Source organism: Cavia porcellus, unplaced genomic scaffold (genome assembly GCF_034190915.1).
Source record: "Cavia porcellus strain 051 isolate PalLab524CR breed Dunkin Hartley unplaced genomic scaffold, mCavPor4.1 scaffold_7, whole genome shotgun sequence".
NCBI lineage: Eukaryota > Metazoa > Chordata > Mammalia > Rodentia > Caviidae > Cavia > Cavia porcellus.
The window spans coordinates 68,016,813-68,041,340 of NW_026947490.1; the positions used below are offsets into that span (position 1 = coordinate 68,016,813).

The 24,528-nt window shown below is 41.9% G+C and overlaps 1 protein-coding gene across 5 annotated transcripts in view; it reads right to left on the minus strand.

The window, feature by feature from the left end:
- Positions 1 to 24,528, minus strand: part of Bend7 (BEN domain containing 7) — a 93,614-nt gene that overhangs the window by 39,745 nt on the left and 29,341 nt on the right. For 4 of the 5 annotated variants that reach the window (XM_063253779.1, XM_063253778.1, XM_063253777.1 and 1 more), the window contains 3 exons: positions 23,615 to 23,737; positions 20,239 to 20,492; positions 9,777 to 10,002 (listed from right to left, as the gene is read on the minus strand). In XM_063253779.1, coding sequence (XP_063109849.1) covers positions 9,777 to 10,002; positions 20,239 to 20,492; positions 23,615 to 23,737 — 603 coding nt within the window. Of the gene's footprint in view, positions 1 to 6,656; positions 6,825 to 9,776; positions 10,003 to 20,238; positions 20,493 to 23,614; positions 23,738 to 24,528 lie in introns of all 5 variants that reach the window. The other variant, XR_010048902.1, reaches the window with a different exon arrangement.

Sequence of the window (24,528 nt, forward strand, 5' to 3'; positions counted from 1 at the left end):
AGGAAATGGCATGGGAAGCCTGAGGATGGATTTCATCTTCGAATTTATTTAAACCCGAATCCCACAATAAATTTATTCTATTTTGCCTTTCAAAAATAATTACTCTCTAGTATAAATAAAAGCATGACCAAGTATACCTTCCACACTGCACACTGTGAAGCTCGGTCTTTGATATCTGACAATAATTCATGTTTTCGCAGCTGGAAATGAATACAAATTTGGTTTTCCATTTGGGATAACCTTGAAGTTCCTGACTGACAAGATTTATACTGCCCCTGATCACCTGCTCACTGCATGTCAGGGAACTTGCCTGCTGCTGTTTCTGCTCATCTTTAAATCCTCCCCCTGTGCAAACTTTAGCTACCTCGATCATGGGGAAGCTGTACACACCCAATGTAGCACATCTGTACTTGGATTTTAAGAAAATGCCCTTCTCAGTGAAGACAAATTGCCTGCCTGATTCTGCCTCTTCCTCTTTCCTTCCCTTCTGTATTTACAGACATTAGTTATGTTGGTGGCATGATTTCACGTGCCAGGGGATGTCCGAGGTCAATATAAAGCATGCTTCCTGCCTACAAGAATTTAAGATTCCTACTGGGAAGACAAGATGCTTGCTCACCAACAGGGCGACCATATATCACAACTGACTGGGATCAGTTCACATTTCAGACTCCTGCTTCCCCAGTGACATTATTAGCCACACCATTTTGCTCTTAGAAGCAACTGAGTCTGGGCAGTAAAGGATATAGCCACCCTCCATATAAAAAAGCAGTAGCAAAGCAAAGGGTTAACATGTATGGCCAAACCTAAATACCACAGGCATTTAGAGAAACAGGTGATCAGTGTAGGTTTCTGGATTCTCATGGTCAAGGCCAGAGGACTGGGGCGGGGCCCAGAAGAGGAAGATGAATTTGTCTAGAAAGAGAGAAGAGCACTGTACTTCTGGGGAGAACAGGAGACCCCAAAGTCAAGAGTCAGAGTGTATGATGCTTGAGGAAGTGTAGGCACTCAGTGGTTCCCCTAGCAGAATGCAGACAAACACTGTAAGGAAAGAGAATTCAAGTTGTGCGAAGGCTAGGAAGAGCCAGCGATTAGATTTAATTTAATGAGTGGTAGCAGGTAAGTAGGAAAACTGATGTCATGAGGTTGGGTTTTGTGTCACTTGGCTATTAGTGTAAGCATGAACTGAAGGGGACAGACAAGGAGGGGAGCGGATATTTGAAAGCTGTTTTTTGCAGAACTTTAAGGCAAAGTGAGGCACAGCCAGACAGGGTTAGAGAAACAAAGAATAATGAATGAGTGAGAAAGGACAAAAAGAATGGACAACCTAGTCATGAAACAGGCTCAGTGGCGGAAGAAAAAGGTATCAGGTGATACTGAGCTTCTGACCTTGTAAAAATTGATGCCTCTGCTAAAAATAATGCTGCAATGTGCATTGCTATCAGAAGATCCACGTACCCTTCAAGGGATGCTGCGGGGTAGGTAACAAGGGGCACAGGCAGACCCTGAACCTTGGGCACGCGATGTCTTGCACATTGCAATCCTCCATGCCAGTGCCTTGCTCCTAGCCTCGGCCCACATTTCTGACTGGGACTTGTCCCCCTAAGCCATACCTGGCTAAGTGTCAACATGCCATATACTGGGCACAAAGCGGGGCACGGGGGAAGAAAGAAGGTGCCTGTCACAACAAACATGGGCTTTATTCTGATCAGAGGGACAAGGTTGATGAGAGAGTGCTGAGTTTGACTACAAAAAGGTTTCTGACAAATATTACCAGCTGACCGTGGGTAAGTGTCACAGCTAACCCACAGCAGGACGCAAGAAACACAACCTGGAAAGAGGAATCCTGACAGAACACGGCAGGGAGCAGTCCGCGGCAAGACCTGCCTGTTCCAAAGGCAGCAACTATCTCTTCCGGGGTGCTCAGAACAGGACAAATGCAATCATGCCTGCTCTTACACAAACAAGTCGCAGAGGTAGCAAGCCCCATGACAGCTTTAGCCTCAAGCTGAAACAAAGATTTACACAAGTTTAAGAGGGTTTCTACCAGAAGCTTACACATACCTTAGGTTTTTGTGAGTTTTCCATCAGTCCATAGCATTATAACGATTGCAAATGTTCTGGGATCATTTTTGCATATGAAATTTTAGGACAGAAATACTAGCAAATACTGATTTCTGAGTCATATTTTGTCATATTTTTGATGCTGATCTCGTGTGAGTTTAGGGAACTGGACTGAAACATCTGCCAGGTCACTGGTAATAATGGTTAAGTCCCAGCAAAATGCTACAAGGAAAATAATTTGATCAGTCTGGACTAACTATACTATTCTGCTTCCTTGTAAGTAAGAAGAAAATAGAAGAAGGTGGCCTTATCCTAGGGTAATCGAAGGGCATCTAAAATAATTTAGGAGAAAAATAAATTTAGGAGAAAAATAAAAGTAATTTAGGAGAAAAATAAAAAGGAGCTACTCTATGCAGACAATATTTTCTGTGTTCAAGGCTACCACTGGCCCATACAGCACAAATGTGCAGCTAAAAAAGGTGCCCTTCCCCAAGAGAGCTGGCTTTCATCTGCCAGAAAGTGTCATAATAAACATACAATCCGGTGTCAGCAACGCATTAGGGCATGCAGCACCGTCAGGCCATAGTGGTCCTGCTTGTGCTGCAGAAACATCTCTTTTGACAAAGCCTGTTTTGGTCAAACCTGATGTAAGTGTTAAATGTAGGTTTTGGAAAAATTCAGCAACTAAGAATTAGAGTCGAGTGGAAGACAGTTAATCTAAAACTGATTCCCACCCATTATGCAAACTGACCTGAGTTGCCAATGCCAACCTCTGTGTAAATTTCTTTGCATTTGCACCTGGTCTTAATGCAGCAGATGGATGGACCTGCACTTCCAAGAGACAGGACTTTCCTTTATTGGGGTTATGGAAGAACAGCGATGAAGCAGGGAGGACATCGGACTCGCTGTGGCCCCAACTTCAAAGATTCCACCTCATTCGGCCTGAGACAGGATTAGTCCAGGCATGAAGAAGCAGAGCTCAGGGTGAACACTGGGTAAGCTGGAGTCCTCTCCACTGGCATAATGTTCTGGACATTAAACACTTTAACCAGGCTGCTGAGAACTTAGTCTACCAATCAGAACAGACTTTCAACAGTCCCAGAGGCAAGTGACTTTCACCTTATCTACTATTGAGCTTACATATTCATTAAACACATAAGGGTCTCCCCACACCCCCACACAGTGCTGGGGACAGAACCAAGGGCCTTGCATGTGCTAGGCAAATCTCCACCACTGAACAACACGCCTGCCCTTGGTTCTATGCTATGGTATTACGGATGTGTCAACAGCTCCACCAGGCTGCATGTTCCTGAAAGTCAAGGGCTGTACCTTAAAACCTTTACGTCATCAGGTTCTAGTTCAAAGCAACAGGCAATAAATGTCTATGCCACTAACTGAACTCTCCTATTCGCTGGTGAGTTTTAGAATCACACGGCTGATGAACACTAAAACATTCTGGTGTTTGCCTGCTTTATCCAGTGAGGGAAGGTAGCAGAGACCAGGCCTTCTTCATCACACCGTTTGGTGGAGAAACTGCTGAATGACGCATGAGATGTGCAACCAAGGAGACTTCAGCCAGAAGACTGCCAAGAACGCAGACTGTACTTTCTTCCAGACTGACCACAAAGCTTCGAGGAACACTAGAGGGGATGTGTCTGGAGACCCACGAGTTAATCTCAAGTCTGGAAACACTTTTCTTCTATCTAGTGAAGTAGATGGCTAGTCAGTCAGGTGCCAGGGAGCCCATGTAGGTCTGAAAGGACCCTTGTGCATCATGACAGAAAAAGTCCTTTTAACTCCACTGTTCAGAGAACAAGAGCTACTGAGACAATGCTGTGTTCTTGCTTGTTGCAGAAGAGAAACAGAAAACTGCTTCAGAAAACTGAGCACCTTAGCGATCACCTGAAGGACAGAGGCCATGCGAGTAGGCTGCTGTGCTGCTGCCATCAGGAGCTGCCCCTGCCAGGGAAGGGCCTGAAAACGACCTGACCTGCTCTGGAGTCCTCTGTGGTTGCTTGTTCAACTCCCCGTTTTGCAACCACCCGCACTTACAGAATCAGCCTCTAAGGACGGACCCTGAAATATGAAGTTTGATTACTTAAATTTTTTTTTTGTCTTTTTCCTTTTTATTGGTACCAGGGATCAAACTCACGACTGCCTGCTTGCAAGGCAGGCACTTATGCCGCTGAGCTAAATCCCCAGCCCCTTGAAATATGAAGTTTGAACCAATAATCCAGGTAACACTATGTATCCTAAAATATGAGCATAACTAGAAGAGGGTTGAAAATGTAGGGCTCCAACTACCAAACATCTAAGCAGGAATTTAATTTATGCTTTGCAAGACACGCTCAGCACAGCACTAGCTTCCAAGTTCTTTCCTTGCAATTCCAAAGACTGGAAGAGTCTCAGCAGCGCTTCCTTTCCGAGACGGAATCACATTCCCATATCCGCCCTGACATTGTGGAACTGAGTCTCACTACTTTCAAGAAAAAAACCTATCCTTGCAACCACTAAATAAGCTGAGGTATAGTTATACTCTGACAAGAAATGCACTTTGAATTTGCTTTACACAAATAACACATGACTGGTTGTCATAAACCATTATTATGGTCACTTCCCAGTAGAATTTGTAAAGGATCTAAAGATGCCAAATTTTAAGAGATATTTAAAGGTGGTATGCTTTGTTTTCAAATATTTCTTTGAGAATGAAGTGTGTTAGGAAATGGCTCTGGATTAAAGCTTGAGTCTACCACTTATAAGTCATCTAAGCTAAGCAAGTTTACTTAATTTCTCATTTCTCACTGTCCTCTTCTGCAAGTGGAAATAAAACCAAGCCCCGAGGAAGAATTCACATCAGAGTTGATCCTTCAAGCCCTTGCTCTCATGGGGAGGTCTAAGAACACAGAGGAGTTACTGTTAAGAAATAAGCAGTGACTCAGACATAAACTGTACCTCATTTGTTTTAAATCAAATCAAATAGGAAACAGCTATTTACATGTATAAATTAAATTCCAAGAAGTGAATTATGATATGCAAATAATGGAAAAAGCAGGTACTATAACAATATGGACTCCAAGCTAGGTGTGATGACACACGCCTGTAAATCTAGTATCCTTGGAAGTTAAGTCAGGGCACTGCATATTCAAGCCCATCTTGGGTAACTTGCCAAGACTTTGTCCCAAAATACAAATTAAAAGTGGGCTGGGGATGAGCAGGCCCTGGGTTTAATCCCCAGTGATGCTCCTCAAAAAATTTCTAACTGGGGTTCCAAAAGGTTGCTATACTGCCCAGCATGGTGGTACATGCCTGTAATTCCAGCACTTGGGAGGTTGAGGCAGGAGGATTGCTGTGAGTCTGAGGCCAGCTTGGGCTGCAAAGAGAGTTCAAGGTCAGACAGAACTCCCTGTGATAACAAAATAAAAAGAAAAAAAAGTTGCTTTATTGCAACTACATGTCTACATGTCTGAAGAGCACCCAGAAATCCAAAAGTAACTCTAAGCCAAACAGCATAGTCCATGATTAGATCATAGAAGAAACGAGACGGTGGGGCAGTTACAGCTCCAGTAGCCCAGCATAGTGTGAGGGGCATATGTTGGATAATAACCTGCAGTCTGGGTTCTGGCTACAAATTCTAATCCAATCCAACACTCTAAGCTTTACTCAGCACTAAGACTCTACTTAATAAGGTGCTTCTTCCCAGAGTTCAACCTAGTCTCCAGGTACAGGACTGTGTAATTAAAGATCCTCTCATCAGTAATACCTTTGGACTTACTTATCAATGAATCTTTCGTGAAATACCATTAATTGTTAGTCACTATAAAACAGATAAGATTATGTGAAAAATATGATCTCTAAAACGAGGCTTAATTTTACTTTCAAGATACTGTCATGGGAATACAGTATTGTCACTATAAAAAGCTTTGTTAACAATCACCCAGTAAAGTTTGTTTTTTTTTCCAGTGCACTTCTGTTCTTATTTATCAACATTTTACAGATTTTAATTCATCTTTTCCCCACTGTTGTTTTAATCAATCTAGTAACCTTTGTTTGGAAAAAAATCAAACCCCAACTGTTGTTTTAACATGTGAGGTTTTATAAAACTAACTAGTTATCTGCTTCTTCTGTATTAAGTTTTCAAATTAATACATGATTGGTGCACTTTCTCTAAGGAACAGAGTAAGAGGGGATGACCATCCGTGTTCACTAAATCATTCCTCTGTTTATAGGAAACTGCAGCAGCAACATGAACTGCTTTGGCACTTCTACGTAGAGAGGAACCATTTTATCTCTTCTCCAGATTACTCAGATTCAAAAAATGTGGGCTAGGAAAATAACATCTTTTTTTCTCTCTACTGATAACAAGAAAAACCAGATACAGTTATTCTATAAGACCTTCAATTAATGATTACTTCTAAAAATCCCTTTATATTGTAACACAGTATATGGGTATAAAAAAAACTTTAGCTAGAGAAGTAAAACAAAATGTTGTTAATACATTAACAGAGTTAAGAGAGTTGCATTCAAATTTATACTCAATTTCAGTTTCTCCTTTTTTATTTTCATTGGCAATTTATTGAGTGGTAGAAACTTACAACAATGCTTTGCTGCTGCTCATCCCAAATTAGTCATGAAACAACACGAGGCTGGATGTGAGCACCAGCTCATGTCGCTGAGATAAAGCCAAAGTCAGATGAGAAGCAAACTCCTTTGCCTCCAGATTCATCTCTCCTGCATTTATAGAACCCTGCTCTGTTCAGCTCCTGGCAAAGAATAGAGGGAAGTGAAAATTTTCTCTACCCTGTGAAGGTTCAGTGCTTGAGTCTGTCTCAATAAACGTTTATTTCAACTACGAACATAAATTGTCAATGGGCAGACTAATAGGATGAAAATATACAAGTTAACTATGTGGACGGAAAACACAAGAAATAACCCTGAATTCAGCGAGATGTGGATACTTACACACCTTCTTCACAGGGATGAGGAACGATTCTGGGAGTGAAAACCTGGCCCAAGCAACAAACGCCAGCCTGTGACTGTCTCTGGGCATGTAGTGACCTCCAGCCCTCTCCTGTGACTGGAGAGGAGGTCCAGGTCACAAATACCCAAGAGCAGACGAAAGCAGATAAGGGGAGTTCAGAGAACACCCCATCCTGCACGTACTGCTCCCCAACTCGGCATATTTTGAGGTGGTATTTCCTAAGCTCCTTCAAGTGCAACAGGTAACACAAAATATTTAAGATGAGGCTTGTTTTCAAGAAAGATCTTAAGAAATTATCTGAGTGAGTTGGTAAAAATGCTGGTGCTATGTACAGACTCTAGGAGCGGTCACAGCGACCTCCAAAGTGTGAGACTGTAGAGATCTTTTAGTTTTCTGTACATTGTTTATGATTTAGGTTTTTACAAACACAAATTTTTTTTTTTTTTTTTTTTTTTTTTTTTTTTTTTTTGGTGCCAGAGATCAAACTCATGACCTTGTGTTTGCCAAGGAGGTGCTCAAACACATATAATTTTTGTAATCAGGGAGAGAAAGAAAAATCAAAATAATCTGTCTATGAATAAACACTGCAAGGGAACACTGAATAGATAATGCTTGTTTTAGGTTACTGGTAGTTCACAAGTACATTTGGCCTTTTTTCAAGTTACTGTGTTTTTCTAGTAGAATTTAAACAACAGATTTAATTCAACACTAAAAGAGGGATATAGAAATCTGAGATCTTTGATTTGAATAATCTGACTTATTATATACTTTGTTGTCTTTATTTCTAGCCAGTGAGTAGGGTTGTGGAAATAAGGTACATGTGCTATTTCTAATTTGCTTCTTTCTTTTTATGGTTCTGGGCGTTGAACCCAGGGCCTTAGCACTGAGCTATATCCCCAGTCTATAACAAATATTTAAATTCTTATTGTTTTAATTCTGAGGAAGGATCTCAGAAAGTCACTGAGTTTCCCAGGCGGGGCTTGAGCCTGCTGTCCTGAATCGGCTTCCCAGGGTGCTGGGTGACAGGTGTGTGGCATCATGCCGGCTATGTAATGTACCTTTTCAGATTCTCATATGATGCCCAGCTCAGATGGAGAACGGTAGAATAAACCTCTGTCAATCCATAGGTAAATGATTTGCTTCATTACATCCACTACTAAGGTAACTGCTCATCAGTAGCATGTAACCTGATCATTTAATTCCTGTCTTCAAATGCTTTCATCATGTTAATGTGTTGTCCTGAAGAAACAAAAGGAAAACTAAAATAATTCCTCTCTGTGTTCCTGAAATGCAGCAGCAGCCTGCACCTTTCTGTTTTGAGAAGGCCTCGCCTGGAGATGCAGCAGGGGCTGACTGTGTCACTGCCCATTTCTCAAATTCTGTAACCTTATTATCAGCATCATTCCAGGCTCAATCTTTTTATAATTGGCAAAGCTGTGGTCTCGCTGCAACTTTTCTTACTTAGCACAACTCAAATGTCTCTTGAAGTGAAAAAATTCTGACGGTGACAAGAAATTTCCTGTTAATGAAGGCTTACATGAGCAAAGGGTGCCTGGCACTGGCTAACACCATTTAAAACCTGAATTACTTTGTAAAATTAATTGTGAGTTTCCAAGTACCCTTTAAGCACAATTAAATTCATTTACTCAGTTTGCAAGATAATGGGGAACAGAGGAGGAGGAAGACTCTGGAGCCAGTCCTGCCCCTGGCTCACAAGGAGCAACTGATACCAAGAACGACCTTTTCAGTCATTCTAGTTTTAAAGGCCAGATTTACAATTACATTTTCATGATAGTGGTGTTTCCATTGGAGCCTTTTAATATTCTTTTTTATAATAACATTTAAATCCTTCTGTCTTCTAAAATTATGTGCATCAGAATTTGATAACTAACGACACTGTCAGATGAGGAACCAGGTCCAGGATGTGGACCAAAGACAGATGCACTGGCACCAGCATGGTCACCCCTAATACTGCGCACAGCATGTGTCACAGTGCTGAAGCAGGTAACGGCAGCCTTGCATGCTCTGGAAGGACTGCATGCCCCCAGAGTGGACCCAGCAGGGTGGTTAGGAGTGTGTGGGGGTTCACAGATAGAAAATGTCTCCAAATGCAAGGACCCGGTATGGCAGCTTCTGAATTTTGGACAGAACTATTCTACTTTGGGGAAAAAAATTGTAACTTTATTCTTGTTTATATCCAAGAATTTAAGGTTTTTGTTTTGTTTTGGGGGAGTCTACTAAACTATATACCAGTCTTTTTTGTTATTGTTAATTTTGAGACAGAGCCTAGCTAAGTCTTGAAGTTGTCCAAGCTGGGTCCTTTGTCCTTATCCTCGTAGGGGCTGAGATTACAGCCATGTGCCACCACATCTGGCCCTAAAACTTTATGTTAAATCTTATTTTGATGAAGTCCTTTGAAATTATTACAAAGAAAAACACTTTAATTTAAAAAGCCAAATAAGAAAAAAAAAGCTTTTTTGGTTCTGTAGTCATTCAAATTGGCCCCTAAATTATTATTTCAACAAATAAACAGCACATCAGCTTACAATACCAAATTGTAGTGGAGGTGGCTAGGGTGGATAGTTAGCTACAGAGATCACTCCAAGAACCAAGCCAAGGGATAAGCTGCCCATGGTCAATTAGAGTAGCCCCTAATTTTAATCCACCTGCATCATTATGGACTTGAAGGCAAAACTCAACAAAGAACCCATAAAATGAAATGATGCAGACCAACCTTTTATTGCACCCACAATATTTTGGTCTAGTCCTTTCCGGTTGTCATTCAGTCCTCTTTTCCTCTTCCCATTGGGTAAGGAATTAGCCAAAGTCTTGTCATCAAAAAACGCACACACCAGTTTTCTAAACAGAAGGCTTCCTGAGCGAGTGTAGTTTGATAGTATAGAGTCCAGCTGAGATTTAGGCATAAACACGTCAAAGCCTTCAGCAAGTTGCACTTCTGGCTACCAAAAGAACAGAAATATTTTATTAAAAGCAAGATTTGAAGCATCTGACTTTGGGAATCAGTACAACAAAAATGCCTGCTATTGAAACATCCATATTATACAGATATAACACAGTCTCAGTTTGCATGCCTAAATTGCATGGATTTGCAATTTATAAAACAAGTAACTATTTTAATTCATGAAACGAAATGTTTTAATTTCAGCACTGTCTTATCAATCAAAAGCAATGGAGAAGAGTACTCTGTAAAAGCATTCCCGTTCTTATAAACAGCTAACAAGGTCAGGTAGTCATAAAATACTATAGCTCAGGGGACTTAGCATTCTATATGAAACACTCTCTTTTTAACAGAAGGAGTTAAGGCCCAAAGAGATCATGATAAAAATGACCTGATAAATTATGGTCTAGTGCATTACTGCTTACAGATTATTTTCGGATTTTCTTTTTTTTTTTTTTTAATCGGTACCAGGGATCAAACTCACAACTGCCTGCTTGCGAGGCAGGCCGCTTATGCCGCTAAGCTAAATCCCCAGCCCCCGATTATTTTCTCATATATCAAGAACTTTAACCTCTTTAAGTCCCAAATATGGGACTAGCCCATAGGCCTTCTGTGGTTTCTGTACCAGAGGTCTCATCTATGGAACCACTTTATCCCCAATGGAAACTTAAGTAAACTGTCATAGAAAATACATAAATGTGATGGCGTTCCTCAGGGAATTCGACCCACTCTCCACTTTTACTTTTGGGGAGAAATGCTGAAGCTATGCCCTGGAGCACCTCTGAAGACCAGTGCACTAGCCACACTGCATCTGGAAATCCCGGACAGAAATATGGGGTCGGAAGGCCTACAAGTGCCTTCCAACTTGGCCACCATTGTACAGACACCAGTCCAGACACATAACACACTTTCCAGCAGCACACTACGATGTTTATGACTTGCTTGCCTTTTCTTTTTGAGACAAAGCCTTTCCTAACTCGACTGCCATGGAGGCAGTCACACACACTGCCGCTGCTCATCTGGCAGAGCACGTGACTATGTTTACTGCATGCAGGGTGTCCTGTATCTGTAGGACCTGGCATACACCAGCATTGAAAAATTCTCATGAAATAAGTAAAATTTTATTAGTTCTAATATAACTGACCTACTAAGTCATTGACTTTGGTTATAACCTAATTTTTATTTTTATTTACTTGTTTGGTCTTTTTGAGACAGGCTTTCACTACACAGTTCAGGCTGGCCTTGAGCTGACTTTGTAGCCCAGGCCGGCCTTGAACTCAGTTATCCTCCTGCCTCAGCCTCCCAAGTGCTGGGATTACAGGTGTGCACCACCACACCTGACCTTATGACATGGTAACTTTAATAGCTTACTATGAAGAAATATAACTGGTAGCTTTTATTAGAAAAAAAGTCAGCAGAATGCTTCACTTTCATCAGCTGTGTAATCCATCAAAGCTCATTCTCAGATGGCATATTTGTCATTTTACAAACATGACATTTAGATTTCCCAAATCACATGAGAAATGTGAGGGTTGGGATTAATTTCTCTCCTGGAAAATAAGAATTATTATTTTTGTTTTCAAAATGCCCAGCACATGACAATCTAAGTGAAGAGGGCTCAGAGCATAATGTTTTAGACCACTGAACCTTTTAGAGCTTTCCCTGGAACAGAAAGCTCGCCTCACACTCGTGCCACAGGTTCACCACCACTGCCCTAGACAATCTGGATGACTCAGGAAGGAGTTTGGGCCCTGTCTCTTCAAAGTGCAGTTCTGACTGGATTATCCTGAAGTCATCTCATTCCTTGGCTTCATTCTGCCATTCAATATTTGGTTTCTAAACGCTTGGTAAATATCACTGAAAAGAGTGCTGCCAGATCATCCCCCGCACCCAGCTTCTGCGTCCTGCTTGCTGGTCAAAGGTCTGTAGAAGAGCTGACAAGAGCCAGAAGCCGAATACCTAATTCCCAGAGCAAGGCCGGCACATACCAGGCATTCAAGAAATATCTGTTGAATAATTCGATGTGGAAATATTAGGATTGAATCTTATGAGCACTATCTACAGATGAATTTCCATTTATAAACATTTTAATTGTATATGTTTTATTAACTTTTATTCCAAATGAACCGATCTCAGGTTTTTGCTAAGTGTTCTATCATATGAAAGGCATTAAAAAAATCCAAGTATATCTCACTGCTATCTGAAGGACTAAGTGGTACAGAAGCTCTTGAAATGCAAAGGGAAGCAAAGGACTCTCACGTATCTCACTCCTATAATTCAGTTTGATTCTGAAACCACTAGCCAGGTACTGAAAGCTATGTCACTTGACTTTTGAGGTTCTCTGCAATCCATCCTGGGAGACCTGGACCCTGACCTGAGAAATGCTGACCTGAATGAGCCACCAGGCAGAACTAACCACTCCTTTCTTCATGAACTCGGAGTCAATCCATCCTGAGAGACCTGGACCCTGACCTAAGAAATGCTGACCTGAATGAGCCACCAGGCAGAACTAACCACTCCTTTCTTCATGAACTCGGAGTGTGTGTAAGAAACAGGCTCAGGGGCTTTCCACTCTGCATTTATTCAGTAGGGAGTACGCACTTCTTGCCAGGGTAAGCACTGTTCTCTACTGAGCATGCCAAGCACCCCACGCCCAGCAGATTTGTCAGAACGAGCAAAACAGTGTCTGAATTCAAGATGACCCATACAAAACCAAGAGGTCTCCTATTCCTATATAAAGCAGGAGGCTTGCAAGCTTGTGGCACCCTGGTTGGGTGCCACAATGCCTTCTTATAATCCCTCAGGTGCCATTGCAGAGGAGACTGTGGATTCACAGTTGTACACTGAGCTCCTCCTTTGGGCACTCAAGGCTGGCTCTGCGGCTGAGACTCACACTCCTGAACACTTGTCACAGGAAGTAGAATGACTGTGTCATAAGACAGGTACCGAGCACCTGCTGCCACTGCTGCTGCTGGCACTGGGCCGGACAGGGCTGCTGGGGCATAGAGGAAAGGGGGCTCCAGGGGTTTAGAGGACAATGGCACAGCATTTTGACAAGGCTTTCAGGGTAAGGCTAAGGAGACAGGGGAGAGTGGCTGCTGGGCCACCTGTTGTAATTCCTAAAACTACCTATCTAGAGGTTTCTATGGAGCTAAGACTCCCTTCAGTGACAGCCTGGTGCTTTCCGAGGTGCCATCCAGGGCAGACATTTTGTTGCCACCTTCTGCTGCACTTTCCACTGCCACACAAACATTACTTTCAACTGTTCTTTCCGGATGAATGGACCTGGGCTCAATGGCTCCCAGACATCTTACAAAGGAGTAAGCAGTGTGGTGAGCTGGGCTGCCAGCAGCAGCCAGGGCAAAGGTTACCAAGGCCTGTCCCTCCCACCTGCCTGGCTGCCTCCTGTTCAGACCTCTAAGCAGACAGGCAGAGTGCCAAGGCTGTCTACTGGGGGCCACAGAGCAGCAATTCCTTAAGAACCAAGGGGTAGCTACATTTTCTGAAACAGGAAGAGAGATGTTAATTAACCTCCCATTTCCATTATACTATTTTTATTTCTTCCATGTTATATAAATAATCATACCTATTACTCCCATAAAATCACCCACAACTTTGCACATTTATTTACAAACAAGTTAAAACCCTTTAATCATATATATCTCCTTGTTTTCTGGATCTAAATGAGACCTCTCTGCCTACAGGTAATAGGAATGACAGAACAAATGCTATTCAAATCAACACCATCTACAACACTAGACTTTCCTTGATGGATTCACTAGTTGGTGTTCAAGCCAAGACTGACAGCTGATACACTAATTCGCAGAGTTTATTGATTACTGAAGCCATACAATCTTTTAATGGTGACATCCAAATTACAATGCAACATTTACAACTTTTACAGTCATTACTTTAAGGCTTTGGAGTCTGAAGTTCCACCATACATATAGTTTTTCACGTACGTCCTGGCTATTTTGGGTTCCTCAGCCACTATACCACAGCAGTGTGTTGAGTCTGACCTCCCCGTATCTGATCCTACTCCAGATCTTACCAGGGAAGGTGGGCAGGCAAACGTTGTGTACATTCCTTATGGCTCTAGAAAATGTCCCTTGAGTCAGGCCCACCTACACTAATTGGTTCATTTCTTTGCATTTCAGTTGTGGTCTCTCTTCATCTAGACTCAGGGTTAAAATCTACGTTGCATGAAGGATCCTCCAATCAGGTAAATAAAAAGATTCCCCCGCCTAAGTATAATCTAAACAAAAACAGTAAGATAACTTTAAGATCACACAAATTAATCACATAGGGAACATAATCTAGCACAGGCAATAGACAAGGTCTCACCAAAACCAAAGTATAGAAAGATACATAAAAGACTTAGGTGGTCATTGGGTCAAAGAGTAAAAAGTGGTGCAAAATACTCATATTGAGCATTAGCCCCCGATTTCCAATTGTGAATTAACAAATTATGCAGTTTTCAGATTCGGTGCTGTGTAACACCTACACGTAGAGGCACCTCCACTGAGTTACCTACATGAAATTATGTGGTAGGAGTGCCCAGTAAAGTCTCAGACAGGCTCAAGACTCAATCTGAAAGCAAACTATGGAGGAAGACTTGAACTATGAAAAAGGAGAATTGATTTTCGATTGAAAATGTGGATCAGGGTAGATAAGAATATTTAAAGGATATGAACGCATACCATACACAGTAATCTTTGAGGCTATTTATGTAAAAGTACATTAGATGTAAAAAAAAATAGCTGATTTCATTTTGTACATGTCATTTGTTGCTCTTTGATAAAAAATTAAAATTATTTCTTTTAAATTAGGTCTGCTCCAGGTAGACTGACTGTTGCCATTTATTAAATGCTAGGTCAAAACCAGTCAAGGAACACCTGAGGCTGGAAGACGGTCTGCTCGGCTGGCCCAGTGAGTGTGGCTGTTACTGTTACAGCAGCGAGCAGCTGTGCCTGGGGGTTCCCAGTGCCAGTGGGCAGCAGTGGCTGCATGACCTCCATCAAGACCAACACTGCTCTGCAAGTACTGCAGTAAGGAGGAAATGCTCAGTCCAAATTGCTACCAAGAAGGGTCACTGACATGCAGCATATATTTAATGTTGGACAGGATGAAACTTAAATCACTGGAAAACCAATTCTTTACAGACTTATTTGATAAAATTATGAATCTAATTTTAGAAAAGACAATATAATTTGGTCCCTTGAAAGTTTCTTTATGCATCTGCATAATGAGAGATTCCAAAGTCTTTCAGAGATGTATGTAGCCTTTTCCTTCTCAGGTAATAAATTAATGACTCTGAAGACAAGGGCTTGATTTATGCTAAAGATATTTGAGCCAAATGGATATATGAAATATTTCAACACCACAATCCAGGTCCTTCCCTCCTAACACCACTGAAATTGCTTCTCCCATAAGAATCCACCCGAGAGTCTGTCCTTGACCCTGTGGGCAGGCAGGTCCTGCTCCTCCTTCCCAGGAGACTTCTGGCTGCCCCACTAGCAGCTCCTTCTGTGAGCTGTGATTCCTGTTTACGAATTTCCCTCCACGTGCTCCTTAAAAAGCAAAGGCTATTTCTTTCATATCAGTGCACTCTAAAAAACAGTGATGTAATTAACATTTATTTGCTACTTATTCTATTTCAGGGCCTCAATGAACACACAATACATTTTCTAATTTAATTCTCACCCTATGAGCAGCTACCATTATTATCCCCAATTTGCAGATGCAAAACACAAGGCTCAGAGGAGTGAAACCACTCCAACTAGTTTCAGATCATTCAGCTGGCATACAACGAAGCAGCCTGCATTAGCAACTTACTCTCTGAACACATGCACTAACCTAGCTTAATGTACGCATGAATGAAGGAAAACTGCTTGCTTGATTTACTTTACTAGATTTTAGCACAGTATTTATCCTTCAGCTAAGGTATTAAGAAAACAGTCTGAATTCAGATGCTGTTTTTGTTGAAGGCATCAAAGTATTTTAAATTAGGAATGATATAAAATAAATATTAATAAAATTATCTCATACATGCACACAAAAAAATAGGAAAATATTTTATAAGCTGGTCTAACTATTTCATCAAAGCCAAAACAAAAAGCAAACAAAAAGCAACAATTAACTAGCATAGGTACCACCTATCTGCCTTGAAAATCATAAATCAATATATCCTGTATTGAAAAAACAGCAATTCTAAGAAATGAACAACTGTCTTTTTTCAGTGCTAGCAGAAAATTCATCAAAGTTACACATTGTGTTTAAATTTGAAATCTGATTTTGGATTTCTACTTTTGCTTCTGTGTAAATTAGGTATGAATTTTATTTAAAGTGCTAATTTATAAAGGGTCAAAGTCTACAAAAGAGGACCGTTTCTGGCTTCCTTTTTAAAAAAACATGTTCACATGCATCTGTTCAGTCATATGTACAGATCCATGTACTTAAAAATATTTACATTTGTTCCTATAAAGGTGCTCTGGGGGGACTGCAAGGTTAAAAAAAGATCCAATATTTATTGAGTGCTTAAGATGTGCCCGGCACAGATCTAAGTGCTTTGCAGAGATGGCTGCTTTTAACTTTCCCCAAGAGCCAACTGCATGGGGCCAGCACAAGTGAGCCCCCACCCTGCGGGGAGTGAGTGGCGTGGAGAGCAGGCAAGGTGGTTTCCTGAGGCTCACACAGCTGAGACCCTTGCCCAGAGGCCGACCTCACAGTCTGCACACCTTTCCCTTTCACTTTTCCCTGGAAAACTGCTCAACAAAGTAAGATCCACACCTGACCTTTAGCTCTCTTCCATCTAACATCGCCCCAGGGGCAGCTACTGGGCGTCATGGACAAGAGCTGTGCTTGAATGGGCATCCCAAGTCCTTCATACAGTGGACGTGGGCAGGGGCTGGTGTGGGGAGCTGGTCTCACCTTTGTTGGCCATGTGAACTTGTGCAAACTCCTGTGCAAGAAGAGAAACAGAAGCTTCTCAAAGAGCAGGACCCGAATGAAATCATTTATTTAGCACATTTGCTCTTGAAAGGCGAGGGTGGAAGAGTACAAAGCCATGTAAAGAATTAGAGAACACTACAAAAAGTCCTGCACAGGAGGATTGTTTGAAACAGACAAAGCCCTGTTGGGGTGGGTGGGCGCAGAGAGGAGTAACAAGGAGTCATACACGGCAGTTAAGTTGAGGACAGGCTTCCAGCTAGGCTAAGTGTAGACCCAACGTTTCATTTATTTTTTCTCTACCTTATGCCCAATGCAAATGTAGATCATTTGTCCTCTGCAGATTAAATACTATGTGCCGAGCATCCTGATGTGCCAGCCACCGCAATGGTCTCCCATGTGCTGTGGATCACTCAGGGTTCCCCACGCTGAGGTGTAGGCACTTGCGCTGGCTTTGACTGCAGCTTGGTGATTCTGTCTTTGAGCTGGGAAGACTTCTGTCAGTCACCAGGGGGGTAACCTGCAAGGGTCCCCAGACCCCACGGGTCTCATGTTTACCTCTGTTCCACAGACACACTGTAACACACACAGCTGCTTTCTGTGTCATAACAAGTCACAATGAAAAAAAGGCAGCTCATTACACTGAAGTTTTAGAAAACTACAGTAAATTTTTAAAGAAGCAATAAAGCACAAGTTTGATATCAGTGTTTCATTGCTGCCAGCACTAATTTTGTTCATGTGCTTTAGAGGTCTAAGAAAATGCTGAGAATACTGTAAGCTTTTCCTTCCCACCAAAAGAGAACTAGCCTCTGCTCATGCTCTTCCTAGCTGAGTGGTACAAGCAGCAGCCAGTACCCACGCAGTTTTCCACAACAGAATCCTAGGGTTTACTTTCTACTTGGTCTCCAAGTCCCTCTCACCTGGCTCTCATTTTCACTTCTCCTAGCCTCACTGATCCTAGCGAGACCACCCAACCCCGGACCTGGCTGATCACACAGCAGTGATTTCCTCCTGTGCCAGGTCACTGTCTCATCACCGGCTGGCTACGTGTTTCCAGCCACAACTCTAAAAAGTAGGTAAGATTGTTCTACTTCAAACTTGCAGCAGCTCCCGGTGGCCGCATCCAGGATGAAGGCTGGAAGCCAGGCCAGGTCTATCAGCATTGTCATTTCCTGGCCCCATTCTTCTTTGACCAAGGCCAGTCAGACAGCTGTGCCAGCAACACTGGACCACTCACCCAGCCCTATGACTTTGGATGGGATCTTTCCAATACTGGGCTTCTCAGAGCCCACACACAAGTCCACCATATTTTCTCCAACCTGGTTCACAGGATAACTTCTGTATGATTAGAGGCATTACTTCCTCTGGATTCGTGGCTTAGAAATAGCAAAAGAATAGAAAAACACCTAAGTCTGGGTCTAAGTCTTTGCAGTGATGGGCCCTTCACCTTTTGGAGTCATTCCCATTCCTGAACCCCAGGTCCTGGGCAGGCCAGCCTCATGCCTGCCCCCAGTCCTGGCCATAGACAGCACTTTTGCACCCAAAGCTGTGACTCACTGGTGTGTTCTCTAGGTCCAGTTCCAGTTCCAACTGAAGAGATAACTCAAGTGGTGAATGGGCTGGCTAATGTAAACATAACATCTAGATAGACTGCCTGCTTCTCTGTAGAAGCATGTTATTCTTCAAAGGTAGGCAGCACCTATAATTCTGAATTAAACTAAATGGCATTTGTTAGCAAAAATAATCATGGAAGAGGTAAGGTATTTTATCTAATACATAAATCAAATTATAAAACTGATATTGTAATGATAATTAAAATACTATTCTATCTCATGAATGCACATAAAGCCTTTAATTAATCTTCTTCAACTTATCTCTAAAGTGCAACTGGGACTTAAAACTTTTAAAAATGACCAAGTTCAGTTATTAGTGTTAGATCAGTCCACTTTGGACTTAAATTGTACAACCTTTACTGTTCCTAATATATCAATGCCTACCAGAAAAGAATGCTTAGAAAACTTAAGGAAAACATGACACATGATAAAAAGTGCTTAGAAGAAAATACACTTCACAGGATCGTTCATTTCTGAATACATAACCTCCCTGGAGTTTGAGCCAAGGCCTTAGTTACAATGACCATATGATATAATCAAATGTGCAGACTATTTCAAGGCAAAACATTACCACCATCAATGTTTTTAAAATAAAATTATAGTTTAGGAGAACTTTTTAATGATTACAGCATGTGCTCACAGATTTTAAAAATACTCTTTTAGGTCAAGGGAATGGATAAAAATTTAAATTATTTTCTAGACTAAAAACATTACAGATAATAATTTTTGTTCTCTCCTTTTGTTAGAGACCCAATGTAGATATGCACTATCAAACTGTCTTCTTACAATGTGGATGAGAGACTTTGTTTTTAAATAGCAACTTGTTTTTTACTGAACGTTTAAAAGGCAGGTTGAGATCCCAGTCCTACAGGCCTATGGGAGCTCTCAGCAGGGTCTTTTGAAACCCTGTGAGATCTGATAATAATGGATCGCTCACTCTTGTTTACTTTAAGAACTTATCAACAATGAGGTTTGACACATAAATCTGTTTAGGTAAAGAGACTGTAATAGAGTATGCAACTATAAGTAGAGCACATTCTGAAGGAAAGTCATTTACGGTCCTGTGAATATAAAAGCAAGTCATCAGCTATCCCAAATGTAATCCCGCATCCCAGCCTGCAACAGCGCTCCAGTATGATATTAAAATAGCAAACCTTTGCCAAGCGTTAACCTATCATTATACCGAGTAAATGGCATGGCACTGCCACCTAATTAGCAGTGTAGCTTGCAACTATAAAACAGAATTAGCGCAACTGCTCTTTTTTATTATCAGTCTGTGTTTCCAGAAAGGTATGACCTTATCTGTATGCTTCTGATCATTTATGCCCATCTACAAAGGATTTAATTATGTTCTTTCAGCCTTCTACGCCAAAGAAATTGAAAACTGCCACTTCAAAATTAAAAATGCTAAAGACATTAGTAAGCAGATTATTTATGCCATTACCTTTCTTCTTTCAGAGACAAAGAATCAAAACATGCTTAAGCGAATGTAAGGCACACAGGTTTTGGGAAAGAAAATTTGAGACAAAGAAATTACTAGTCATCCCCTTTCCCATGGGTATTTCCCAACTTCTTCTAGTTGTTTTGGGCAGAACTAGTGAAGGGGAAATTGAACTAGAACTACAGACTCCAAAAGTTACACCAAGCAGAGTCGGCAGCTAGAGATAGTGACTTACATCTGAGGCAGGTGATTCGAGTACGATGCCAAATCCCAGGACAGGGCCCTGCCCGGCGGTGTGGACTGCAGGCTGCTCCAAGGCCCCCGCGGCTGGCTTCTTCTCCGCTTCTGCCACACCGGCCTTCTGTTTCACAGTAGCAGGTTCTGCTGGCTTTGGGGGCACTTTTTTCTTTTTATTTCTCTTGCGAGAGACAGCAGTTCGCTGGGAGCATATAAGGGAAATTGGGGGTTGTTGTCTGTTTTGAGTTCCAACTGTGAACAATAAACACAAATATGGTACAGGCACTTGTGTCTAACTGGGAAAACTTACTCTGGGTCCGGCTCTGTCTTCTGCAAAGTGACACCGAACTAAAGCTCTCTCAAGGGTAAAGCACATCAAAACAAACCTCACTCTGTACCAGATGCAGCTGGGGCACGGTAAAGCCCTATGGGCAGAAGTACACCCAGGGGAGACCTGCACCTACTCCGGTGGGGTGTGTGGGGTAGTACTACTGCTGGCTGGAATGGAAGGGAAAGGCGGACAGCCGTGAGGAACTCCCACCGAGACTTAATGAATCACACAGCATTCGTAAATAAATGAATTTAGGTACAGCTGTCCACACCTTCTGGCAAACCCATTTCAGGAATATTCCAACTGTCACTTGGAGTCAGCCGATCCGCTGCTAATAATCTACAGGTACCAAAACGAAGACGAAACAATGATGACCATATGGGCATCTGGAAGAGTTCTGTAACAGGGACCGGGGGCCACGTGCAGAATGACCGTCAATCACTTAATGGGGTCCAGGAGCCCCTTCCTTATCAGATATTCCGGCACACCCACCCTTCTCAGAATACAACGCCAGAGGGCAGTAGACCAGGCTGCTTCTCCAGACTTGTTTTACACAGCTAAAAGGCAAGCAAATGAGTTAAATCTAAAGCAGTCTGAGTTCCAAAGATGAAAGCACAGTGTGAAGACTAAGTAAGCACAGTAACACACACAAAGAATCCAAGAAGGTAAATGCAGCTTTCACATGTACACTCTGAGAAGCAGTGTTTGGTATTTGAAAAATTCCAAGGGAACACGAAGCAGGAAAGTACGATATGTTTCCTAAATATATATGACTGCAGGAGATGTCTGCTCCTGACAGAAAGAAACTATAAATATGAGCCAAGAAAAACAACTGGTCTTCAAAGTCACATGCGTAGGAATCATCTCCTTTTACTTATTTCAGTCTGAAGATAGAGAATATTTACATTTGGATCTGGGTGGTTTCTTCTCCAGGCAGAAAGGAAATTTAAAAGTGTTGGACACAAACTACCTAAAGAAGCAAAGTTGTTTAAACAACCATTCGTGCAATAGTCAGTCTCAGTGGTGCTCAGCTTTAGTGGCACATGAAATCACTATTTTTTTTTTAAACAACCAACTCCAGTGCCTCAGCCTCAACCTGCAGCACACACAGTACAGGCCTGGTAGCGCACTCTGCTGTGGTTCCTCCAGCTACTGTGTGCAGCCAAGCTGAGACCTGCTCTCCGTTCTACCCACTTTTACTCCAGGCCAGCACGGTCCTGTCTCCAGCTTGAATGGGTCAGGAGGTAGCCACCTGGTCCAGCCCTCTCTAACTTTTCACCCCCAGCTAAGAGAAAGAATGTCTCTGACTTAGAGAATGCAGGGACTCTCTGACTGTTGCTTCTCCTTTTGAAAATCCAGACACAGCTCAAGTTTCTGGTGTTCAGGACTTACTGCTTGAACCTACATCCTTGCCTTTTCTCTAAAATAAAATTGAAACTTTCAAAATATAATTTAACCAGTCATACTAGTAATGAAACTTAAATAAATCTTCCTCATACAAGTTTTTCTCAGTTTAAGAAAATTAAAGGAGTAATTTATTCAGTTCATCCTTTATGCTATCTGTTGCTTTGGAATCATTTACCTTCCTATTCTGCACAGGTTGAGAAATGAACACATGATGACAAAGTGGCATTTACTTAATAGATTCTAAAAAGACTGCAGTCAAGGATTTAAGTGGTTGCAATTTGTAGTTTGCCATCTCAGTAGTAAGGAGCTTAAGTAGCAAAACAAATCATTACAATTTCACATGCATATTTTCTTAAGTACAACAAACTCTCCCTCTGAGAAAAGAATTTGTCCATAATAAAGTAACCTTTCTTTCTGAAGCCCTTTTTAAAAGAGGCTAACCTTTGCCAGGCTAACAAGAGCTCAGACTATTGTGGTGAAACAAGGTGAATCAAATGCTCACTGACCTGAGGAAAATGTTGGTTTTTGCCTTGGGATAAAGCCAAATTTAATACTTAAGAACATGTTGCTTTTTCAGCAAGCCTTTAGCTTACCTTACTTTAATGTGATCTTCAGTGACTGATACAGCTAAATATTAAGTTTTTTATATCCAAATCATATCACTGAGCATTAGGATTTTACAAGAACTCAGGGTACCAAATGCAGCTTCTGAACGATGATGTTCCTGAATGCCAGATGATGAAAAGGTAGGCAGGCCAGGCATGATGGACCTATGCTACCTATTCCCCTGCTTTACCCTAACCAACACCAAGTAGCAGCTTCCTCCGAGAGAGGGAAAAGTTAATAAGGTGATTTAATATTTCTTGGACCCGTGGTTAAAAAAAAAATTTTTGTTTTTCCCGCTAATTGTGGAAATGAGAAAATGAGCTGCTCAGTGAAGACCTTGACCTCTAGACAACATTAACAAGATAGCTTCTGCTGGCCTGCTACCTTCCAAAGTTGTTCATGTTTGCTACCTCATTTTGATTTGAAAACAATCGTGTAATACACATTAAAGCTCCATTTACAGGCAAAACCAGGAGGCTCAGGAGAAAAGGGGTGTCCAACCCACAATCTGAATCCTTTACTCTTCTGTTTGTGGGCAAAAAAAAAAAAAAAAAAAAAAAACCCTGTAGTAATGCAAATGCAAGGGACAGACAGAAGTTTCTCTGAGCTTCTACAGTTGTGGTAAGAAGGAAAAGCCAAAGTAGAACCTGAGGCTCAACACCTCTCGGTGCTCACATCCACAAACATCTTCCACAGAGCAGCCCACGCTTCCTAAGGGGCTTTTCTGTACAGCATGCTCCAAGATTTGTTAACTGACATTTGCGAAGTACTGGGAGATACTGACTACATGTATATAAGTATACAAGTAGTATTAGGAGTGATCTAAGTTTTCTTGATTTGCTAAGGAAAATACCCCACAGGGTCACCAAAAAAGCTGAGGCAATGGATTCTCAAAAAGACACTGCTAGCAAGACAGCAACATGGGAAGGATTCTGTAACAAAAGCACAATGAAGATTCCAATTGAGGATGCCAAATATGGGGCTGTGCAGTAACAATCAAAGGCCCCTCTCAGAGGCCTGGTCTTTGTACCTGCTTGGATCTGCATTAGTTTCCGCATGGTCTTGAGCTCTTGGAGAATGGCCTGCAATGTTGACTGGCAGTTACAAGTACAGCAGTTTGATCCAACTGATGAATTCGTCACCGGAAGTTCTCCTAAGCATGAGAGAAAAGAATGACATGAACCCAACAAACAAAAAAATATAGTGGGGGTGGGAAGATGGCACCTTAGCAGGATTTTGAGTTGTGTGCAATTAGTATGAAACTGTGTCTGAGGAAAACATACTCAATAATTTTCACAGCCTGGATTGCAGTTCTGCGCTGTCTGATTACCCAAGCTAAGAAGCAAGGTGCAGGCTGTGTCACAGGAGGACACATGCAGGCAGGCCTTCCTGCTGTTGAGACAGTCATCTCAGATAACAGCACCCCAAAGAGCCCCCACAAACATACTCATGCTATTGTGCACAAAACAAAACACTCTACCGCCACTCTGATGCCAGACTTTAAAACAATTGGTCTCTGTGTACTGATATTGGAGCTCATATTAGGAACTGAGTCTATTAAAAAAGAGTGTGAGTAGGAAGCATATTATTTCAAACACGAAGACCTGCGATCACAGGGAAACAAGGGGAGTTCCCTCTGGGCAGCTGTGCCAGGCAGGAGTGGCAGGCTGGGAGGGGAGCTCTTCTCCTGGATGGCGTGGGGTGTTGGTGGGCACCTTTCCTCAGCAGCCAGGAGGAGGTCCTCATACACCTCCACCACTCCCGCTGCCCCGCCACAGTCTAACACTGTGCAAATCTGGTACATTTTCCTTGAATAAAAGTATCCTGTTCTGCTTGCCTTATGTGTAAACAAGCATCCCCATATTGTCTTGGGATCAAAAGACACAGCTTAGAAAAGGGCTCTCTGGTGGCTCAGTTTGGTGCTGATGTACACTTTGGAAAGCG